The 25,008-nt window shown below is 45.9% G+C and overlaps 3 protein-coding genes across 3 annotated transcripts; 2 read left to right on the plus strand and 1 right to left on the minus strand.

Annotated features, from left to right (window-relative positions):
- Positions 1 to 481: 481 nt before the first annotated feature.
- F5J12DRAFT_896642 (uncharacterized protein) lies at positions 482 to 1,807 on the minus strand (the record flags this gene model as incomplete). The annotated part of the gene is made up of 5 exons (XM_051747963.1): positions 482 to 961; positions 1,016 to 1,237; positions 1,299 to 1,610; positions 1,678 to 1,700; positions 1,750 to 1,807. The coding sequence occupies 5 exons, from the start codon at positions 1,805 to 1,807 to the stop codon at positions 482 to 484; spliced, it is 1,095 nt and encodes a 364-aa protein (XP_051596259.1).
- Positions 1,808 to 5,895: 4,088 nt separating this feature from the next.
- Positions 5,896 to 7,170, plus strand: F5J12DRAFT_785736 (uncharacterized protein; the record flags this gene model as incomplete). Its single annotated transcript, XM_051743281.1, has 6 exons — positions 5,896 to 5,954; positions 6,081 to 6,327; positions 6,388 to 6,472; positions 6,497 to 6,652; positions 6,684 to 6,913; positions 6,979 to 7,170. The coding sequence occupies 6 exons, from the start codon at positions 5,896 to 5,898 to the stop codon at positions 7,168 to 7,170; spliced, it is 969 nt and encodes a 322-aa protein (XP_051596260.1).
- Positions 7,171 to 7,606: 436 nt separating this feature from the next.
- Positions 7,607 to 9,702, plus strand: F5J12DRAFT_785737 (uncharacterized protein; the record flags this gene model as incomplete). Its single annotated transcript, XM_051743282.1, has 11 exons — positions 7,607 to 7,649; positions 7,697 to 7,864; positions 7,919 to 7,996; positions 8,047 to 8,243; positions 8,373 to 8,526; positions 8,582 to 8,656; positions 8,727 to 8,905; positions 8,991 to 9,107; positions 9,175 to 9,251; positions 9,317 to 9,467; positions 9,499 to 9,702. The coding sequence occupies 11 exons, from the start codon at positions 7,607 to 7,609 to the stop codon at positions 9,700 to 9,702; spliced, it is 1,443 nt and encodes a 480-aa protein (XP_051596261.1).
- Between the last annotated feature and the right edge of the window lie 15,306 nt (positions 9,703 to 25,008).

Consider the following 25,008-nt stretch of genomic DNA (forward strand, 5'->3'; position numbering starts at 1 on the left):
CATCAGAGAGCCCCTCTTGCTTGCAATTTATCATCTCTCAGTAAATCATTCATCAGCTTTGATAGTTGAGACTTTATTAAGGGTCTAGCTATCATCTACTTCACTTATCATCATCTATCATCCATATACTTCACTCCAAGCCCTCCCTGAGCTCAGTACAGCTTAGGACATTGAATTAAGTCACCATCCATCCTTCTGTAGGCTGACAGCAGTCTACCCTATCACTTTCTATCACATTCTTGCTCCCTCTTCGTCAGGAGCACCCCCAACCCTCAGCACTCATCTTTGAGTGTTGTAGCTTGCAAAAACCCTCCCAAAGAACAGGTTCTACCATCTAGGTACTGCATAGGCACACCACCACTCGCTTTCATTGTCTTTTGTGTTGGTTTTGGTTGGTTTTCACCACTGAACCTCACTTTCACTCACACCGGTAGACCTGCTCCAGCTCGAATTCCTTGTCCTCAGCCCTCACCTCAAGCACTCACAGATGCTCAACAATGTTTGCTGTTGACCACTCACATGGGTATTTGACCTCTGGAATTTCCACAGCTGATGGAGTGTCGCTCTGGGCTGTCACTTTGACATCTCCAGGGTCATCCAGTGAACTGGTTGCAGTCACAAAAAATGGTTCAATCTTGACTTGCAGTTTGTTCATTGGAAGTGATGCATGAGGATCATTGACAGGCACAGGTGAGGGCTTGGGTGAAGGTCTGGGTGTTGGAGAGGCTCTGCAGAAAAAGAGATGGGGTGTTGGTGAAGGATTGTGAAGTGAAGGGGCTGGATCTGGCAAAGGTGAGCATGTGGGGGTCAGATCAGGCTGCTGTTTTTGAGCCAAAATTTTCAGAGTAAGCTTCTTGACAGGTTCAGTCACAGATTCTGCTGGGGCCAGCTTCAAGGTCATAAATGATTTGACTTGTTTGTGGGACAGCCCTGCCTCCCCAACGGTACCAGAGTTCTTTTGCTGAAGGTGGTGTCAACTTGTTCCCTTGCAGAATTTCACCTGTGCAGTACTCACCTTTCTCCCTATGCCTTGAGAGTGCAAGCACTTGCATTTCGCCTTCCTGCACTGTTTGCAGGACACCTCTGGCTCCCCAACACACATGAGGTTTGCCTGGGCACATGTCTTGCAGGGTTCATTGTCCCCAGCTGTGCAGGGTCCCTTTGTGGATGGACCTGGTTCACCATTGCCCTCATCATTGTCGATGTTGTCAGCCAGCTCATCCTCCTTGCTGGTGGCCTGTGGAGTTTTTGGTGAAGTCAGTGTGCATGCTCAGAGTTGTCAAGGCCATAGAGTGCACCTTCTGCTCCCCTTTTCCCTTGCTCACACTACCAGAGCCCTCCCCTGTCAAGTGTGCAGCTCCTCTTGATGGGTTTCCTTTGGCATCTTCTGGTGCACAGTCTTGGCCCTCACCTCTTGCTGCTTGTCCCCAGGTGCACATGGATGGTTCCTTGGCCAACCTCTTGGCCTCCATCCATGCTCTCTCCTCTACCCACTCCCAGTAGTCCTCAAAAAGGTCATTGATGTTGAACCTATGCTGCCCTTCTGGCCACCAGAGATCTACTATTGCTATTGCCACAGGGATTGCCTTGTTCTGCTGTATCACAGATTCCTTGGTCATGTTGCATAGGTTGGTGTCATGCACCTTTGGGATAGAAATCTTGTTCTCATCAACATACCTCCACCATGAGTAGATCCCAGCCTGGGGATCAGTCAGTGCATTGTGTTGCACAGGTCTCTAGCACACTCACCCAGCACCCTAATGTGCCTTAATGCTGCTGACAGTGAGGTGATGGCCTGGTCCCTCATGCTGCAAACTGGTCATGCATCATGGATCAAGTAGGCTTGCATGGCAAAGGTTGGGTATGGATTGGGTAGTGGATGCAGGTGTAGCTGGGGCATGGATGTTTGACGAGCAGTGAGACACCTTCTGAGCACATTTAAATTCCACAGGGCCATCTCATACAATCCAGAATTTCCCTCTGCACAAGGCAGAATTCTGACCATGCACCATCATTGTTACATAACATCTGTCAACATTCTGCACTCGTCTCTGTGGTGTCTCAGTTCAGTCTGACTGAGGATGGTCAGCATTTGAAGTTCCCAGGAGGTGTAGGGAGCCATATACTCCCTGAGGCTGGAACAGGAATCTGTCACTAAATTCTGCAGGCCTCTATGACAAACCCATTTCAGAATTTTCTCATGTTTCCTCCTGACCCCTGTCACCTTCAGAGTTTCTACTACCTTTCAGCATGTTGCTCAGTCATCAAAAGGCTGATCCAGAAATTCCGTATTCATGCAGAGTCACCTGGAATTTGGCAGCTGTGCCACCACTCAGCCACATCACCAGTCATCCATGCCACTTACCCCTAATAACCTCCAGTTTCCCCTGTCACCCTAAATTCTGCAAGCTGGACTTTGTGCCAGTATGCTACACTCTGCCCTCCTGTGCTACTCAGCTCCACCTCCCACTTGTATGCATACTCTTGTGCTGTTGGAAGATACCCCTTACCATTGTTCCATTCTTACACTTGTCTACTACCCACTGGACTATTTCATGTGCATCTGTACTTCACTGATGTCTGATGTCCTTTCCTTTATTTTCTGGTCTTTTAGTTTTTCCACCCTACCTTACTCCAACTCATACCTACTTCCCTTGTACTATATAATTCCACCATGATGTTAGAAATATACCCACCCATCTTTTGGAGTCACTACCCAAGTCATTTGCATGCCTAAGTGTGCAAAGTGTCTGCCATGTACTCTGCATCTACTGTGTCTTCTGTGCTGCTGTGTCTCACCTCTGTGTCTCACAAGTCTTGGAATTACTTCTTGCCAAAGTTGTAACTCAGAATTTTGTATACAAGTCTACTCATTCCCAATTCACCTACATCTCTGTGGAATTAAATTCCATGCCCCATATTCAACTCCTCAATCAACCCTACCACCATATTCCACATCTCCTTCCTACTCAGCACCCCTTGGGTCAAGCCTAGGGATTGCCCTACAGCTTTCCCCCTAATTGCATGCTACCTGGAGGTAGTGTCCCACACTGGTTTTCCATGTCTCACAACTGGAAGCCACAGCAGCTAACCCTTTCCCAAGTTGACAACAACCTCCACCTCTGCCAGTAGATGTCAATGGCAACCTTGAGTATGAGGTGTCAGAGATACTCAACTCTAAGGTGGACCACCGCTGCCACCACTGTCAACTCTTGTACCTAGTCTGCTAGGCTGGTTATGAGAACACCAACAAAGAAACCTCTTGGTTGCTTGCCACTGAGCTGGACCACACTTCCAACATAGTCTCTGCTTTCCATGAATGCTATCCACACAAACCTGGCCTGTATCAACCTCTGCCATAGTACTCTGCCCACATAACCTTCCTCTGTGGGCCAACTCTGCCCCTTATCAAACTACCTTAGCAATGTCACAAGTCTATTTCATGGTAGTACAAAATATACAAACAAAAGACAAAAGACAAAGCAAAAAAAAAAAGAAATCTACTCTGCTCTTCCATTGCTTGCTCTCCACCACCCTCCTGTCCTTCTCCACCTTCTGGCTCTCCTCTGACTTTTTCCTCTTCCTCACTATCCCCCTCTGTATCTTTGTCCATGTCCTCATGCTGCTCCTCCACCACCTCTGACAGAGGCCTCTTCCAACTGCCACCTGTGCACTTGAGCTCAGCCATCCTGCCTCTCATGCATCCTCCCTCCTCCTCATCTCTGCCCACTCTGCCCAGGTGTGGTACAGTGCCCACTCATCAGCTGTCCACTCTGCAGCTGCTGCCATCTGCTCTGCTGTGTCTGCCATCCTTTCAAAGGCCAGTGCAGTGGCCTCATGCACTTTGGCCTGCTTCTCCATGGCCTGCAACTTCCACTCCCACTCCCACTCCACCCACCACACCCTTGAGTGGGGTCACTGGTTCATCTTCCTCTCTGCCCACCTCCTGCTCATCATCCACTTCCTCCATTTCTGTCACTCTCTCCTTCCCCTTCCCTTGTGACCTCTTCTTCTTCTCCCCTTGGGAACTTCCTGTCCCTGCTCTCTTCCATGAGGGCCCTGCCACCATGTCCTCCTTCATCCAACTACACACCATTTTCTTGTTTTGGCAGGGCACACAGGCCCTGGTCTTGCCTTGTCCCAGCTCACACTGCCCTACTGTCCAACTCACTACACAGCAAGTGCAGGGGGCTCTCCTGGTTGTGGTAACCACCACAGAGGTCCCATGGACCCTCTGGGTGGTGTTGACTGTTGCTATTAGTGCCTGTGCACCTCAGACTAATTCCCAGGTTCCCTGCCTTCCATATTAATGATGTGTGCACTTATTTTCTTCAGTTGTTCTTTGTTTGTTCAGTGTTCACATTTTTACTGTGCACAAAGTATCTTGTTCTTTAGTTACTGACTCTGTGCACATAGGTGTGTAAAACTACATAGACAACAATTTAGTTACTGACTCTGTGCACATAGAGTGCTGAGTATTGGGACATCTTAACATTAACATTGTACACTGCACTGCTTAACCTGAAACAAAATAAAATCAAAATAATAATAATAATAATAATATATAGGTCAGCTCCACCTGACTCACAGTACTCTGCTACTCACCTCTGTGCAGCCTTGTCCCACCTGGCCTGGGCCCTCTGCCTCTGTCTCATGCTCTGTCTCTCTCCACTCAGTCTCCTCTTGTCAGTGTGCCTTCTCTGCAGACTTCTCCTGCTCAGTGTCAGTGGAGTCATCAGTAAGGATGACCAGTTCATCATCCACAACTTGGGAGTAGTTACAGACATGACTGGGGGTTGGCTTGGGGGTTTTGCTCTGGTGCTGGGAGGACATGATGATGGGGAGAAAGGACAGAGGTTCAGTACCCTAACATGTGTTTTTGAGCAGTTCTTCAGACTCTGATGGAGCTCCACTGTGGCTAAAGTCATTATCCTTGAGGCATCAAAATGGTTTCAAATGATCAACTCATGTTGATCTTGTCTTGTACATGTGGCCTTCAGGGGTTCAGGCCCTAAGGGGGGGGGCACTGTCATGACCATGCATTCATCCTAGGTCCTCACTCACTCTGCACCCCTTTCCACCAGTCATTTGCTCACTCCACACCAACTCCACCTGGCCCCTGACATTTGCAAGTCATCTCCACTCCAACTGCTGTCAGACTTGTACTGCTCTCCTACCAGACTGTGCAGGCCATTCTCTGAGGAGTTGTGTGACTACCCTTTGGACTTCTCCCTGACAGCATGTGGTCAGGGACTCCACAGCATGCACACTGCATGGTCCAGTGCCTGGACTGTTTCCTCTTTGGGATATTCTGTGTTACCCATTTGTATGTCCTCTGTCTACCCTTCATTCATTGTCTAGGAAATTTTACTTGAAATTTTATGAGTCTCCATATGTCAGTTCTGATTCCAGTTACTGTACCTCCATAGTAGTATAAAAGCATGTACCATACTCTGCTGTTCTTCAGTATGAATATCAACTTAGTTCCTACTCCCTCTGTCTCCATCTTCTGCCTGTTGGAGTTGCCTCTGACTGTCCATCTGTACTCCCCTCTGAGATACAAGGGCTGAGATCATGCAAGGGGGTAGCACATGAGCTAAACCCAATGCCCTCACCTCACTCTGCCCTTATCTTGGTGGACTTCATTCCTGCCAACACTTCACCAGTCAGAGTTCAGTTCCTTCTGTCAGACTTGCTTCCAAACCTCTCCCCAGACCTCATCCAGTGTTACAGTTGGTTGGAGTAGGCCTGGACTTGACAATTTGTGACTGCTCACTACTGTGAGTGGCCAGAGTATTTAGTGTACTCAATCTCTGATGAGTGCTATCAGGATTAGCATGCAGAAATCCCTTGTCAGCAGTGCCATTCAAGAATTTTGGTCATCATCAAGCAGAAATGATAGCAGCCCACCATCTTCCTGAAGGATTTACCTTCCACTGTGACCCAAGTCACATGTGGGTGACAACATCTATCCAGCTGCTGTCCTTTTAGTGCAAGTGACAGGAATCCCATCCAAATGATGTGTTTGGATTTCAGAAATGGATTGATTGATCTGGAAAGCTGCAGCCACCAGTGGATAGAACTTTGGTACCCCTCCAGGTTGTGAGGCAGTGGAAATACCAAAAGACACCTGCCCCCGAATGCAAAAAGAATCCTGGAAGGAAAAATGTCAAGGGCAAGGGTAAAGCACAGGAAGAGGGAGTGGTGGATGATAGTGCAGATGATAGTGTGGATGATAGTGTGGATGACAGTGCAGATGACAGTTTGGATGATCACAGCAAGGCTGAGGCAAGCAATGTTGGAACAGACAATCTCTCTGCTAGAAAGGTGTGCCATGTGTGATTTTCATGCATGACAGATCAGCACTAATGTGATTCTGGTCTTCAGGTATCTGGTGGGAGGCAAAACTGTGCCAAGACACCATTCCCTTCTTGTTCCCACTCAAATCCCCCACCAGCTGATGGTTCCCATAGTGAGTGGCTCTCTGCACCTCCAGCCCATGCAAAGACCCCAGTGCATCATCCACAAAATAAAGTGCTCACTGACAATAATGGGAGGGAAAGCAACAGCCATGATTCTGATGATGAAGCTGATGAAGACACTTATTTGCCCACCCTATCCAATTCAAAGAAATCAGCAACATCCCTGAATAGTGAGCTTCCCACTGTAACTTGTATTCACAGCAAACCCTGATTTGCACTCAGGGAGTGAGTACACAACTGAACTACAGGACCACTCAGAATACACAAATGAAGATGGGTTGGAGAGCATTCCTTTCACTGACCACCCAACTGAGGAGGGGTCAATGAGCAGAAAAAAAGGTGGAAAGCTGAAATCCACCCTGAAGTGCACACACAAGGCAAGTTCAGTCATGTTGAATCAGCTGTTATGGCTAACAAGTTTGTGCTGTGTGGTAAGCAGGCTCTGTCAGAATCGAGTGAGCCAGACATGAATTGATGTTGACTTGGGGCCAAATAGTTGTCCAAGTCCAACAATAATGGATCTGTGACCACCAATGCAGTATCCACAAATGTGAAACAGGGCATCCCTGGGCACACCTGGAAGTCACCTTGTGTCAGAAAGGCCCCTGCAAGGCCAGATGAAGATGTTCCATCTCCTGATGCAAAGAGATCATGCAAGCAAACAGGATGCAATCAGAAGCAGAAGTAGTTGTTGAATCCCTCAAACAGTCAGAGTGGAAATCTTTTTTGGAACTCATGTATGGTCTATAGAGGGCTTAGCCTAGTGATACACATTAGAATACAAGTGTATGGCATGTACAGTAGCTCATGACACCATGGCAGTTGTGAGAGGCATCTTTGATATCAGAGAGAGGGATAGTTAAGTGGGATGGTTGAGTAGGACAATTGAGCAGAGAGCTGATCAGGACAGGTCTATGTATTGGCCATGTGGAAGTGACTGGTAGCTATCTATGTAGGGAGATATTGCTGCTCATCTCCCATGTATTGCTGTTACCCAAAATTTGGCTCTGTCCACCATTGTCCAACCTTGCTTCCCACAGTGTGAATGATATTCTTGCCATTGTTCCTACAAGTTTAAATCTTGATTGATCAGCAAGCTATCAGTGAACCCATCATTGTCAAATATGTCCACCAAACAGTCCTGCCAAGTTCATTTCCATCATCAAGGTGGGGTTGTCTTCATTGTTGGATCCAGTGACCTAAGCCATCCACAGCTAATGTAAGACCAATCAAGCCAAGGCAATCTGGCTCCTGTGTGAAGCAGTCCAAAAATCTGGAGGAGATGCTAGTACAATTGCATGAGTTGCAAGAGCCAACCCCTCCACCAATTGTCTCAAGTGGAAGGGCAGATATGGCAGGGTCAAACATGGATATTGCAGCCAGTGAGTGAACATGATTTCTCTCCAAGCTCAACAAGAAATGTTCTTTCACTATAGATTCATGCAAAAGCTTGCTGGATCAGTTCCTGCAGGAAAGGGAGCCAACTGCTCTGGCAGAGGGTGGAATCATGGCTGGTGAGTTGGCACAATTGCCCTTCAAGCTAATAAACAAACTAATTTTCTAGTAATAGATCCACATGACAACTTGATGAATCAGTTCCTGAATGAATGGGAACCAACTGCTCCCCCAGTGGATGGTATGAATGTGGATCTACTTGAGCAATTGCTGAATGTGCAGGAACCATTAGCACTGCCAGTCACAGATGATACATTAAACAGGATGGACAGGTCTTCAACACCTGCACAAGATGTTACTATGCAGGTTGATTTTCTGGCAGACTTGCAGAATGTGTGGGAACCATCTCCTCTGCCCATCACCTGAAAATCATCAAATCTGAGGGACTGATCTCCTCAACCCAATTCTCCAACTAACCTGCTTGCTAAATTGCAGGATATGAGGGAACCAATGCCTCCCCCACTCATTTCAAATGTACCTGTTGAATCTTTTGACTTGGCAGTGGATGAGGGCAATGGCACAAACCATTTGACTTTTGGCATGCCCAAACAATCAGAGATGAGGGATCTTTTCAAAGAAATATGCAATGGTGAGCATTTATTTGGTTCTATTCATGTGATTGGTGATATCCATTGATTATGTAGGTGAACTTCCATCCACACAGCAATCTGTTCAGATGGAACAATGGGGATTGGCACCTGTTCCATGTTGCAATCAAGGTATGGGCATGAGCTTAATCTGATACACTGTTGACATTGATAATTTTAGTCCTGTGCACCTTACATGCAGTATCTCACTACTGTGGAAACACCACTCCCAGCAACATGCCATTTGATCCCACCCTTGATAGGCATCTTGTGCAGGCTGCAAATGCCATTGGGAGAGAATTGGGCACAGCTGCAAGGGACCAGTATGGTGCAGCCTCTCAGGGCCCTCAACTCATCAATATGCTTGATTTGATGGAAGTTGTTTGTTATCTGTGTTCCACCTTTGAAAATTGTCCTGAGTCATTCATCGCCAGCCAATCACACCCATCTCACCAGTCTGTGGTAGAGATGGGGTATCCTCTACTTGGCATGCCAGATCAAGGTCTCCTCTGTACATCTGAAGCAGACTGCCAATATTGTGGGATGGCCTGTGCATTGGTTTGCAAACCTAGCAATGGACTTGGTAGGTTTTACATCAATTTTTCATAATGTGGGACTGATACATAATTCCTTCAGAATCAGCTTAATAGCTTGATTCTGGTGACAGTGTTGCATGCCAGTTATACTCCTGTGCTACCATGTGTACCTCAGACACCAAGATGATGAGGTTAGCTTCCATGATCAAATGCAGCTAATTCCCCTTAGTGCATTTTGCATAATCAACAATATCAGTGCCATTGTCCCACATTGGACCCCACATGCAGCTGATCCCAATTCCAGCTTTGCATTCCCTTGGTGGCTATATTGTTCTGAGGAATATGCAGTGGATTCCCAAAGATTGCAAGGCAAGGGATTGTTTTCCATGGCCTGGGATTTTTGTAAGGTATGCTGCTTATTCTTGTCACTGCAAATAGTTGATGATGGCCCAGGGCTTATGGCCATTGCCTGAGGTGCCAATTGCAGACTGTCTCAATAGCCATATCAAAGAGCAGGAAAACTACTGCTTTGAAAATATTCAGAAATATGCTGATGCTGTTAATGGTTGGGGTCAACAAATCGACCATTTCTACACTAGGTGGTGGGCATTGCATGGGTTGTTGGGCATGCCACTTCAATAGTTTACATGTTTTTGACTGTGGAGTTGGTTGTATATACATTGCTGTGAATGTTGATCATTTATGAGATACTGCCCATTCACATGATGTCTGAACCCCCACCCATCTGCATGATGTCTGACAATCTGCCCATCTGCATGATGGCCTGAGTAGGTTTACTTTTGTTGCAGTTTATGATGCACACCCTTTAGCTCTGAGTACCTGCCCAATCTATGATGTCTAAGCACCCACCCATTTGCAAAATCTTGGCAACACCACCTGTCTGAAGTTCAAGAGCCAGCATATCCTAATAAAATATGAGATCCACCATAGGGAGCTGTATACTCCCTGAGGCTGGAACAGGAATGTGTCACTAAATTCTGCAGGCCTCTACAACAAACCCATTTTGGAATTTTCTTGTGTTTCCTCCTGACCCCTGTCACCTTTGGAGTTTCTACCACCCTTCAGCATGTTGCTCAGTCATCAAAACACTGATCCAGAAATTCCACATTTATGCAGAGTCACCTGGAATTCAGCAGCCATGCCACCACTCAGCCACATCACCAGTCATCCATGCCACTTACCTCTAATAAACTCCAGTTTCCCCTGTTGCCCTAAATTCTGCAAGCTGGACTTCATGCCAGTATGCTACACTCTGCCCTCCTGTGCCACTCAGCTCCACCTCCCACTTGTATGCATACTCTTGTGCTGTTGGAAGATACCCCTTACCATTGTTCTGTTCTTACTCTTGTCTACTACCCACTGGACTATTTCACATGCATCTGTACTTCACTGATGTCTGATGTCCTTTCCTTTATTTTCTGGTCTTTTGGTTTTTCTGCCCCACCTTACTCCAACTTGTACCTACTTCCCTTGTACTATATAATTCCACCATGATGTTGGAAATGTACCCACCCATCTTTTGGAGTCACTACCCAAGTCATTCATGTGCCTAAGTGTGCAAAGTGTCTGCTGCATACTCTGCATCTACTGTGTCTTCTGTGTTTCTGTGTCTCACCTCTGTGTCTCACAAGTCTTGGAATTACTTCTTCATGCCAAGGTTGTAACTCAGAATTTTGTATACAAGTCTACTCATTCCCAATTCACCTACATCTCTGTGGAATTAAATTCCGTGCCCCATATTCAACTCCTCAATCAACCCTACCACCATATTCTATGTCTCCTTCCTACTCAGCACCCCTTGGGTCAAGCCTAGGGATTGCCCTACAGCTTTCCCCCTAATCACATGCTACCCAGAGGTAGTGTCCCACACTGCATTGCCCACTAAATCTTACATTAAATTTTGCAGCTTCAAATCAATAGTTCTCCAGTTGCAACTGGTCTAGGTAGTAGGTCATCCATCCATGGTGATTGACACATGGGAACATGCACTGACTGATGTACATTGGCATGCATGTAGTATGCCAGGCATGCTCTGTCACCATCTACAGCTCTCACCCCATGCTCCAATGCTGAACCTGAAAATGCAATGATTGTCCCTGGGTTGTAGCATAGCTGCAGATTCAACATTGGAATGACAAAGTCCAAGGGTAGGTAGTCACCCATGGTTACCAGCATGTCATACCATGGATCCTGTCCATTGATATCCCTGTGGTAACAAGTTGCGTGATTCACCATTATGGACATGCTGCTATACATGGAGCTCCATATCAGCACTATGGAGCTCATATCTGAATCTACCTGCTGTTCCACCTGTTTGCCAAGGTGGATCAATGCTTCCCTGCCATCTGCATACATTTGCAGATGGATGACATGCAGGATTGCAGATAACAGGGCATTGGTGTCAGACATTTGGTCAACCCATTCCCTTGTAGAAGTGTTGTCTGTCCTGGATTTGAGCAGCTGTGAGGCTTCTGGGAAGCCATTTTGGCACTTCAAGATGGATGAGTGCTTTATTCACAAGGTGAGAAATGATCACCCACCCCATGACCCTGTTGAAACCATGTGGGTGACAGGTTGATGGTGCCTTTCAGCTCAGCATTATCACAGAAATATGACTTGTCCATCCACCATGCCTGTGGGGAAGCCTTTATGCTCTCCCACAGTGGTTCCCTCAGAAGATGAAGGTGGTTCCATATGTCAGCCTGCCATTCCATTAAGTCAGTAGAATATGAGATTCTGCATTTCCTTACCCTTCTTTTTGGGCTGAGAGCATCCAGCAAATACCATATGTGGATGGTGTTTGAGTCAGTCACCAGAATGGATGGCTCAGTCACTTCTGCATATCTCTCAGCAGCTTCTGCATTGCAGGTTTTTCCACCCTGATTTTTCCTGATGTTGACTGCAGAAAGATGAAAACTTCCATCGCACCATTATGATGGACTTGGTTGGGTGACAATAGGCCTGTGAGATTACTGATGATATGCAATCTGCTTCACATAACACTGGAAATGGAATTGATATATCTGGAAGGGTGCAAGGTCTGCTGAGTATGTCCTTTTGAAATCTGGCTTTCATGTATGACACAATGCAGTCTGTTAGTTCCATTCACCATCCATGGGGGGTTTTAGACATGTCTTTTGTAGTATTCATGCTTGTGGTGGATGAGGTCAGAGTTGTATAGTGGGTGAGATGCTTGCAGCTGGTTGGAAAATTACAGCATGTTGTGATGCTATACATGCTATTAGTGTTGGGCCTGTCTTATGTTGTGACAGGGGTGGATCTTACTAGATGGACCTGTCCTTGTTTTATGGCAATATAAAAGATATTACTGAAGGGCCCATCCATACATTATGACAATATAAATAATACTGCTGAAGGGCCTGTCCTTATGCTGTGACCACATAAATGATACTGCTGAAGGGCCCTTCCATGTGTTGTGACACTATAAATGATAGTACTGATGGGCCCATCTTTATGTTGTGACAGGGGTACATCTTACTAGACAGGCCTGTCTATGTGTTGTGACACTGTAAATGATATTACTGATGGGCCCATCTCTATGTTGTTACAGGCATACATGTTGCTATTGATGGGCCTGTCCATGTGTTGCGACCATGTAATTGATATTACTGACAGGCCCATCCTTATGTTGGGACAGGGGCATATCTTACTAGATGGGCCCATCCATCTGTTGTGACAATGTAATTGATAATACTGACTGGCCTGTCTCTATGTTGTGACATGGGTGCATCTTACTAGATGGGCCTGTCCATGTGTTGTCACCCTGTAAATGATATATATTGAAGGGCCCATCTTTATGTTGCAACGGGTACATCTTACTATGGATGGTGTAAGGACTCCACATTCCTTGGACATGTGAGCCCCTATCATCAACCATTCTGTGACTGTCAATATGTCCCCAGACCACTCACATCCACTGCTGTTCACATGCTGTCTTCCCACCTACCTCACTACCTTCCCATGCCCTCACCCCCTGTCACACAATGCTATACCCATGGCCACTGTGCTCTGGTCTCATCCTTTCCTTGGACTCTTTTCTTTTTGCCACAGTCACTTTCCTTTTACACTAGTAGTATACCCTCAGCCCCTGTTCAGCCTGTCTTGTGTGTATGTGCTGTTGTGCAGTTTTCACTTACTCATACTCTGTCTTACTTAGGTTCCAGGTTTGCCTGGACTATAAAATCCTGTACTTAGGTACAGAAGGATACCTTTTGGCACTTGGAAGGTCATTACAAGTTTCTTTTTCACTTTGTCTACACCACATGTCTCACATACTGCTGCACACAAACTATGTATACTGCTCATACCACTTACATCACCAGTACCACTCTGTGGACCACACCATGCATGCCACAAATCACTACTGCTACAAAGCACTGAGCCTCACCTTCTAGTTTCAACAGTCCAGAATCCCTTGGGATGAGCAATTTGTTCCCTTCATTTTTATTGTTGTTATCTAAGCCATCTAGATCATATTATACAGCTACTTGGACTTTTCCTACAACTGGAGCCCACCACAAGGGATTCTGCTGTCGCTTCCAGAAGGATGCTCAGGTGCACCACCAAATGCACTGAACTAGAAAATTTATGCCTGCACTTTTGCAACCTCAACCTGTCAGAAGACTCTGACCTCTTCTGCCCTGTTCCACCCATAACACTGGATCATGTGCAATCACCCACTGACATTCCATGGGTACTACCCACAATCACTCCTCCTGATATTTTGGCAGATTGGATATCTATTGCACTGGGTCACCCAGATCTCACTGCCCCTGATTTTCCCAGTGGCTTTATCCACTTGACTCCCCAAAGACCTGAAACCCTGCCATCACCTTAAACACCTGTCACATCATCTGATTCATCATCACTGATGCCCTCTTTTTCCTGTCTCTTTGACACCTCCAAATCTAGACCCAGACTCTTAGTTCCATCCACCACACTGCCACAACCACTCACTTGGCTGCAGACCACCCATCAGCCAATTAGTAACCCACCAACACTTCTGCCAGTCCACTTGCACACTATACCAACTGCTCCACATCTGCAACCAATACCCATTCCACCTGTTACCAATCTGGCACCACCACCACAGGTTAACCTGCCAATGGCTAATTCTCAGTTTCAGATGCCACTCTGCAGTGCACAGAATTCACCTAAATTTAGTGGAGATTCACCTGCACAGCTCCCATGATACCTTGAGGACATTGACTTCCTCAGTACTCTTGCTGCTCTCAATGACCATGGCAAGATCAGAGCTGCAATCTGCTATGCTGACCTTGAAGAAGCTGAGGTCTGGCAAACACTTCTGGAAGCCACACCTGTGGCCAATGACTGGGATGCCTTTGTAGTTGCTGTTAAGGGCTTGTACCCTGGCTGTGAAGGTGATGACCACTACTGTCATGCAGACTTGCAGTACCTCATCAAAGAATATCAGTCCAAGCCCATGCGAAACCAGGATGACCTCAGAGAATACCAGCAGAAATTCACTAAGATTTCCACCCTCCTCATTAAAACTAAAAAGCTAGCAGAGACAGAACAGGACTCCATGTTCCTTAACAGCTTCCCAAGGGCCATCACAGATTGTATTTGTCATTGACTCTCCATAGTCCACTCATACCTGCTTGCAGAAGTCATCAAAGCCACCAAGTTCCTCCTGACAGGATCTGCACTCCATAGTGTGGTACCAACAATGGCTACCATGGCCTTGCCAGCCACACCTCCCTTGCCAGCTTACATGCTGCAAGTGCCACCTGCTGGCACTGTCATTAAACAAGAATACAACTTCTAGATGCAGACCTGGCTGCAGTTTCTGTGCAGACCCCAACCACTGGACAAGGATGTGTGCACTCATTGAAGTGTATATCTGCACTGGTAAGATCACAAGGGGTACAGACAACTGTCTCTATCTTGCAGACAGAAGCTGAATCCCATGCCTCCCTGAATGTAACTCATTGAGAGAGGCTGTTGACTGCATCATGGCTGACAGAGGCCAGGCCAGTGTGCACACTGCAACTCCTGCTGTTCCACACAACATGGCCATGCAGGGAACTGCTAACCTTTTCTGTGTTGCTCACCCCAAAGCCAATGTGCAGTTGGAGATCCAGCCTTCCACCTTCCTGAACACCATCCAAGATGTCAATGGACCAGTTGCAAACTTAGCTGACCCAGACTTTCAAGTGTATGTCACTCAAGCTTGGGCCACCTACCAAGTGGATAAAGGTAACAAAGGTGCAGTGGTTTCTCATGGAAAGAAAGCCCACTTTGATGGGGTTGAAATTACAGCATGACCCACAGCACATCCTGCCAACACCCCATGGGTTGATCCTCATGCAGCCACTGTTGAAGAGGGAATCATTTCCACTGGCATTCAAAGTTTGCATGCCACTTGCCAGGCATCCAAGCCATCTGCACCTGCACCAACATCCACCACTGTGAAACCATATGTTCCTCTGACTAATCCCACTCCAGCAACCATGCACAAGGATCCCATGCCCACAGCAGTTGTCCTGTCACAAACACCATACCCAGCAGCTTGCAATCAGAACCAGTATTGTTACTCATTTCCTCTCAAAAAAGAAGCCATGCCAAAGCATATTGTGGAGCATGTACTCAGAACCAGTGTTGCCTTGCCAGTCAAAGAATTGTTCACAGTAGCCCCTGAGTTTTGCAAACAGTTCAGGGACATCACCATGGTGAAATGTATCACCACCAATGAGATTGAGGTAGTTTGTAGTGATGAGGGAGTACATGTAAATGAACTGACTGGCTGCAACCCTCATGCAAGTATGGAGACCACATGATCTGTGGTGATGACAGTTCCATTGTGGCTCATCACACTCTACTGCTCTGCTGCATTGAAGCCAAGGTCCCTGGGACTGACATCACAATCAACTGCATACTAGATTCCAGTTCAGAAATCATTGCCATGCCTAGGTGCATCTGGGAAAAGATAGGGCTGCCATTGCACAGTGACCATCTCATGACTATGACCTCTGCTAACATGTCTAAAGACACTACTGTAGGCATTCTAGAGAATCTGAAACTCAACTTCAGAGCCATGCCAGTCATGCTCCAGGTCCAGGTAATTGAACATGCCAACTTCAACATGCTTCTCAGTCATCTGTTCATTTGCCTCACAAGCATGGTAACAAATGACTACCCTGACAATGGACAGCAGATTACTCTCCATGACCTGAATGACAGCTGCAAGTACAATATGCCCACACACCTGTGGCATGCAGGCTGTCTGCACTGTAAGTGCAGCAAGCACTGCCATAGTCACCAGAGTATTGTCAAATGGGGTTTTTGAATATCAATGATCCACCAAACAGTTGGGGAGAGCCTACTAAGATGTCCTGTTTCCTATTCAGCTGCTGTTATCCATTCCTCAGTCCCACAGTTTCTTCCCTAGCCTTCACCTCAACAAATTTCCCTTTGCCCATGGCACTTGTACCATGGAACGTACCCACCAGAATACCCTCACCTGCTTTCACTTTCCTCTCTTCCACTCAGACAATACTAAACCCCTCTGCTATAGCTGCTTCCAACAGCATTTATTAACTAGACCCCACAGTTCACACTCTCATTTACAAGCCAGTTGCCAAGAAGGTTTGGATGGTACCTGCCCTGATGGTGGAAGAATACCACATCATACACAGCCTGCCTGACAATCCACTCACTGGTCTCCAACCACTTCCTACATCCACCAGACTTCACTCCAGGCATCTGCTTCACTGCTGAACAGGCCATGGAGCTCGACCTTGATCCTGCAGATTGGCTTTGGCCAGAAGAACTCAAACTTGTGACTTGGCTCATTTTGGTCCACAAGCCTGCATTCACTTGGGACATTACAGAGCACAGACACCTAGATGAATGCTATATCCCACCTGTAAAGATCCCTACAATTCTACACATGCCTTGGGTCCAATGCAATATCCCTATCCTGAGCACAATACATGCCCAAGTCATAGACATGATTAAGGATTGCATCAAGTCCAGCATGTATGACCCTTCTACAGCAGCTTACTGCTCTTGCTGGTTCTGCATAGTAAAGAAAGACAGAAAGTCTCTTCACCTTGTGCATGACTTACAGCCCCTGAATGCAGTGACCATCCACAATGCATCCATCCCACATCCCACCCTTCATAGAACATCTTGCTGAATCCTTCACTAGATATGTGGTGTATGCAATGATGGACCTCTACTCTGGGTATGACCAGCACACACTTCACATTGATTCCCATGACCTCACCACCTTCAGCACCCTGCTTGGTCCACATCAGCTTACTACTCTGCTGCAAGGTCATGCAAATGCAGTCCAGGTATACCAGGGAGATACTGCATTCATGCTTCAGGATGAGATCCTGCATCATACCTTGCCTTTCATACATGATGTCCCCATAAAATCTGAGACCACCCACTATCAGTGTGCAGACAGTTCCTATGAGACTATCCAAGAGAACCCTGGGATCCAGAAGTTCATCTGGAATCACTGTATAGTCATTAACTGCATCCTTCAGCATTTGCAGAACATTGGGACCACTGTCTCAGCAAAGAAGTTTGTGCTAGCCACTCCATCCACTGTGATTGTTGGCCACAAGTGCACCTTTGAAGGTCATCTTCCTGAGGGAAGCAAAGTACAAATGATCCACAACTGGCCCAAGTGCTGCAACCTGGCACAGGTTCATGGTTTCCTCAGTGTTTGTGGTGTCCTCTGCATCTTCATCAAAGACTTTGCCAAGATCATGCAGCTGCTAGTCACACTCATGTGGAAAGATGTACCATTCACATGGGATGAGCTGCAACATGCTGCCATGCAATGACTCAAGGACAAAATCATAAGGTCTGCCACACTCTGAAGGATTGACTATGAGTGTGGTCATGAAGTAATTTTAGCAGTTGACACTTCAGTCATCACAGTTGGCTACATCCTTTATCAACTTGGCAAAGACAGAAAATGATACCCTAGTCACTTTGGATCCATTACCCTCAACAAAGTGGAAAGCCATTACTCCCAGGCTAAGCTTGAGTTGTACAGCCTCTTCCATGCATTGTGCACAGTATGCATATACATCTTCAGTCTCACTAACTTCACTGTGGAGTAGATGTAAAGTATATTAAGGGCATGATAAATAACCCAGATCTACAGCCTAATGCAATGATCAATTGCCGGATCACTGGTGTCCTCCTCTTTTCATTCAAACTCATGCACATTCCCATGGATAGGCATGCTGGCCCTGACAGCTTATCCCACCATCTGCAGTCAGAACTCAACCCACCCAAGGATGATGACCATGAGGATTGGCTAGACTGCTTTTACTCTTTCTCTACAGAGGCTGTCAATGACTGCCCACCTCCTATGTCTCTTTTCTATCAAGATCATCATTCCTTACTGCCACCCACTTACCATCAGGCAAGCCTCCCACTGCCTGCATCCTTCTATCTTGCCTTCTCTGCAACTGCTGATGTAGTAACAACACCAATACCTCTGATGACCCTGCCATCCTGCAGTCCACAAAGGCTTGCACATGTGAAGCAAAGATAGATATGATCTGTGCATTCCTCATGACCTGTGAGTGACCTCCTGACCTTACTGATGCACAGTACTCATCCTTCTTTAATTCTGCCAGCCACTTCTTCCTTCTAGATGGCAACTTGTGGCATTAGGAACTGCATGGACAGCACTAGCTAGTCATCAATGAGTCCAAGTGGTATTGCCTCATCAAAGAAGTGCATGACAACCTCAGACACAAAGGTGTCTTCACTGTCTGCACCTGCCTTCTCCTCTGCTGTTGGTGGCCTCTGCTTGTTGAGGATGTGAAGTGGTATGTTTGCACTTGTCGTGAATGTCAGATCTGCCAGACACAGAAGCTTCATATCCCTCCCACTGTGCCCATGATTGGGGGCCTGTTTCATACAGCTCACATTGACATGATGCTAATGCCCAAAGCTGGCAGCTACTGGTACATAGTACAGGCTTGGTGCATGCTTACCTCATACCCCAAGTGGCACATTTTGTGCATGGAAAATAGTACCACACTCATGTCCTTCACCTTCAAGGACATCCTATGCTGCTGGGGTCCACTCACCGAGATCATCACTGACAATGGTCCCACATTCATCCAAGCCTTAGATGCCCTAGCCATGAAATATCATATCTGTCACATCTGGATCTCTCCCTACAACTCTCAGGCTAATGGTATTGTAGAGCATTGCCACTCTGATGTATGCAAGGCTATCATGAAGAGCTGCAAGAACAATGACTGCCACTGGCACACTGTCACACACTCTGTGTTCTGGGCTGAGCGGGTCACCATTCTGAAGTCTATGGGGTTTATCCCCTTACTTCATGGTCCACAGTGTTGAACCACTGTTCCCATTTGACCTCACTGAGGCAACCTTCCTTTTGCCCCTATCCCATGATGATGTGACACTGCTGACTACCACAGAACTGATTGCCTGGCATGTGCACCAGCTACAGAAGCATCAGGATGACCTAGACCAGGTCCACAATAATGTCCTCCACATGTGTTTCCATTCTGTCCAGCAGTTTGAAGCCACCTTTCAGCATCACATTAAAGACCATAACTTCACTCCCAGCACCCTCATGCTCATTTGCAACTCCCATGTAGAGAAAGAACTGAACCAGAAAATGAAGCCATGGTACACTGGTCCCATGGTCATCCTTCATCAGACCACTGGGGGCTCATACCTGCTGACTGAATTGGATGGCTCAATCTCCAAGCTGCACTTCACTGCATTCCACCTACTTCCATACCACCTGCAGTCACAAACCCACACAACTGTGACTTGCATTACTGGGTTAGATGACAAAGAATTAGACTGCCTTCTTGAGGAGGCTGAGGATGACCCCACTGATGATGAGGTAGAGGCTTTTGCCTCAGACAGCTGACTATCCACCCTTTCCAGCATCCATGGTCTGTCCATCATGCCCTCCCTCTGTACCCTCTTCTCCCACAATACCCATACCTCCTTCCATGGCTTTGCCTACCTCTCTGCAGCTTCTTCTGCTACCCTTGTTCCTTCTCCCATGCTGACTAGGGACAGTCAGTGCTCAAAGTCCCCTGCAGGGGTGACCCACATACCACTCACTTCCAACACCACACATAGTTCATTCCCTTTTATCTGTTTTACCCCAGGATTTGTTCAGAGACCTCTGTTTCACCCTGGGTTTTGTCCAGTGATTCTGCTAATAGCTAGTCCTCACTCAAAAAACATAAAAACTGCTAACAAAAAGTCCAAAACTGTCCACAAAAATAACAAAACACTGAATAAGTATATAACTAAAACAACATCTCTCCTATCTCTCTTACTAGTCTTGCTGATACCATCCTCAGCCACTATATACCACAAATACCTGCAACTACCCTGCGCATTTCTTCAAACATGCAGTCAGTGTGCCCCTTGATCTATTTTCCTTTCGATTCTCCTTCTGTTTCCTTACAATTAACACACAAAGACCATCCCAGTTACCCAATACACAGTCCCTTCATTTACTCTTCACATATCTGTCACATCCTACTGTCACCACCAGCCTCAATCAGGTCAGGGGTGGCTGTGTGTATGAGCTGGGAGAGATGGGGGGCACAGCTAGCAGACATGATGAGAGTAAGAAAGGCAGTTGATGAGGGCAGAAGAATCAAATTGATGTGAAGGTTTGAGACATGCACTAACAATTATATACTTAGTGGCCATGAGGTGCTTATGTCATCAGTCTGGACACCTATACATGGCATTCAACAGTCTTCTTGCATTCCTTGGCTCCATGCTTCCTTTGCTTCTATGTGGAATCCTCTGGTGTTCTTGAACCCTCAGTACCACACCTTTGTTATCACCATGCAGCAAAGCTATTTACATCCTCTGTGCCATGTGGCTTGTTGGAACACAAAGTGCCACTGTTTGTTGGTACCTAGGTGCGATGCTAGTATGCTTACATAAGCACAAAAAGCGCACATACTTGTGGTATTTTCTACTAGAATTCCCTCAGTAGTTTGTTCACTACTGAGGTAGCCTACAGATATTTCTACATGGCTGACTGGGGACAGTCAGCATCTAAGTCCCCCACAGGTGTAAGGATTCCACATTCCTTGGACATGTAAGCCCCTATCATCAACCATTCTGTGACTGTCAATATGTCCCCAGACCACTTGCATCCACTGCTGTTCATGTGCTGTCTTTCTGCCTACCTCACTACCTTCCCATGCCCTCACTCCCTCTCATGCAATGCTCTACCTGTGGCCACTGTGCTCCAGTCTTGTCCTTTCCTCAGACTCTTTTCTTTTTGCCATGGTCACTTTCCCTTTATGCTAGTAGTATACCCTTGGCCCCTGTTCAGCCTGTCTTGTGTGTATATGCTGTTGTGCAGTTTTCCCTTACTTGTACTTTGTCTTACTTAGGTTCCAGGTTTGCCTGGACTATAGAATCCTGTACTTAGGTACAGAAGGATACCTTTTGGCACTTGGAAGGTCACTACAAGTTTCTTTTTCACTTTGTCTACACTGCATGTCTTGCATACGACTGCACACAAACTACATATACTGCTCGCACCACTCACATTGCCAGTACCACCCAGCAGACCATGCCACACATGCCACAAATCACTACTGCTACAAAGCACTGAGTCTTGCCTTCTAGTTTTGACAGTCCAGAATCCCTTAGGATGAGCAATTTGTTCCCTTCATTTTTATTGCTGTTATCTAAGCCATCTAGCTCATATTATACAGCTACTTGGACTTTTCCTACAATGGGCCCACCCATGTGTGGTGATGGTATAAATGATATTATGGAAGGGCCCATCCATATGTTGTGATGCTATAAATGATATTACTGATGGGCCTGTCTTTATGTTATGACAGGGGTGCATCTTACTAGACAGGCCTGTCTATGTGTTGTGACACTGTAAATGATATTATTGACAGGCCCATCCTTATGTTGGGACAGGGGTATATCTTACTAGATGGGCCCATCTATGTGTTGTGACACTGTAAATGATATTACTGACAGGCCCATCTTTATGTTGTGACAGGCATACATGTTGCTATTGACAGGCCTGTCCATGTGTTGTGACCATGTAATTGATATTACTGATGGGCCTGTCCTTATGTTGGGACAGGGGCATATCTTACTAGACAGGCCCATCTATGTGTTGTGACACTGTAAATGATATTACTGATGGGCCCATCTTTATGTTGTGACAGGCATACATGTTGCTATCGATGGGCCTGTCCATGTGTTGTGACCATGTAATTGATATTGCTGAAAGGCCCATCTTTATGTTGTGACATGGGTGCATCTTACTAGACAGGCCCATCCATGTGTTGTGACCCTGTAAATGATATATATTGAAGGGCCCATCTTTATGTTGTGGCAGGTACATCTTACTATGGATGGGCCCACCCATGTGTTGTGATGGTATAAATGATATTACTGACAGGCCTGTCTTTATGTTGTGGCAGGGATGCATCTTACCAGATGGGCCCATCTATGTGTTGTGACACTGTAAATGATATTACTGATGGGCCCATCCTTATGTTGCAACAGGCATACATCTTGCTATGGATGGGCCTGTCTATATGTTGTGACAGGGGTATATTATCCCAAAGACAGACCCTTCCATATGTTGCCAACTCTGTAATCTATCATAGAGGGGTCCCTCTTTATGTTGTGACCCTATAAAGCATATGACAAGCAGGCCTGTCCATATGTTGCGACCTTCTTCATGATACAATAGGTGGGCAACCAATCAAACCATTCCAACTGTCAGTTGCCTTTGGGAGCCTCTAGCATATCCTCTTCTCTTCCCTCATGGAACTTTAGGATGGGGTTTATTTGGAGATCATCATCACCTTACACACTCCATTGATGATGATGATGATGATGATGATGAACATGGGCATAATGCAGTGACTACTTAAATGTGGTACTATCATGCACAGATTCTACATGAAGATCACTTCCAAATTTTTGATTGCCTCACAAATGAGTACATTGTTGACATGTTCAGTTGTGACTTGGAATGCTGACTTAACTACATCCAATCAAATCAATTGCACTTGCAACAAGATGCTGCTGCTTTGATGGATGTACCAGACATTGAATCCAATGAGAATGTCTACCTTGCTGCTTCATTCCTTGGTTTTAGACATTGGGCTTCAAACCAGATAGCAGACTCCTTGGAATCACTGCAGCAAAGGGGAATCCCACATTCTTCATTACCATAACATGTAATTTGAACTGGCCAGAAATCCAGTCACAACTCTGCCCTGGACAAGACTTCACTGACATTGCTGTTGTTGTTGTTCAAGTTCTCAAATGAAAACTCACTCTCCTCCTACAGGTTTTGAAAACAATGTTTCCACAAGTTGGCTGGTTACTATATTGCATACACTCCATTGAATTTCAAAGATGTGGCCTACCTCATGCCCACATTCTGATCAAATATGCAAGTGACTGTATTCATCCAGACAACATCAGCTCTGTTGTATCTGCTGAACTCCCAGATGACCCTGACAATGCAGTATTGATCAACACCTTCATGCACCACAACCATCCTATGCCAAATCAACCAGCTTCAAAATACTGCCAATACAAACTGCCTGACAGAACTAGAGCATGTCATTTCAAGTACCCCCATTCTTTACAACCTGTTACCACAAGTGATCTTGATGGTCACATTCATTACTGAAAACACAATCCAGGAGACAAGATGATAGTACCACAGTGTCTTCTGTTACTATGGAAATTTCAGTGCCACATCAATTTTGAAGTTGCCAACACATCTCACATTTTTCAGTACCTTTTTAAGTACATACACAAAGGTATTTCATTCTATAACACTTACCACTTCTCTGTTATTGATTTTCATCTAGGTCCTGACCATACATGCTATCATGTTCAAGACAAATCTACTTCAGAACCCAACAGAATTGACAAAATTGAAGATTATTAGGATGCTCAATATTTATCAGCAGGCAAAGCTACATGGCAAATTCTTGGTTTTCACATCATGAAAAAGGATCCTGCTGTTACCACACTTCCAGTGCATCTACCTGAATCATAATCAAACCATCAATATCTGTGTACACATCATACAGCCAGCACACCTTCCCTACTCAATTGATACTTTCAGCACCCTGTGGGTTACTTTACAGATGTGTCAGGCACTCACAGGGCATTTTCTGACCTAACATATATGGAGTATTTCACCTTATTCCAACTTACTTGCTTTGATATTCGAAACATCACAAATTCCCAATACTTTGATGAATCTCCTGTTGGAGATATATTCTCCCCTGTGTTTCTGCTTACTTTGGTGCGATGTTTGGCTGCTTGTGTAATCCATTAGAGCACACTTACTGCACAGTCATTACACTGTTCCCTCAGTAGATTGTTCACTACTGAGGTTGCCTACAGCACCCTTTTTCTATATCTCCATCTAATTCAAATGCCCAACCTTGCATGCATATCATACAAAGAGATGCTGTGCATGCCCACCTCAGCAGAATAAACTCAGTTCATCCATCACAAGGAGAACTCTTCTACTTGTGCACAATTTTGCAATCTCAAGCAGCACTATCATTTCTGGATGCATGTACCATCAATGCTGTGACATATGAAACATTCCAAGAAGCTACTATTGTATTAGGCCTCTTTACTGACCAGAATGAAGCATAATATGCTATGGAAGAGGCAATCACCACCCTTGCTACCCCTTGGCAACTTTGACTTCTTTTTGTTCACCTCCTTGTCAATGACTGCATTCTTGTGCCTATCAACATCTGGACAACATACCAACAGCACATGGCACACAACTTTATTCTCCAACTAGGTCTCAATGTGGAACTTGGCCTAAATCACACACTAGAAGACCTCAATACATTGCTTGAA

This window comes from Pisolithus orientalis (assembly GCF_024613125.1).
Source record: "Pisolithus orientalis strain OTSU chromosome Unknown F5J12scaffold_41, whole genome shotgun sequence".
Lineage (NCBI taxonomy): Eukaryota > Fungi > Basidiomycota > Agaricomycetes > Boletales > Pisolithaceae > Pisolithus > Pisolithus orientalis.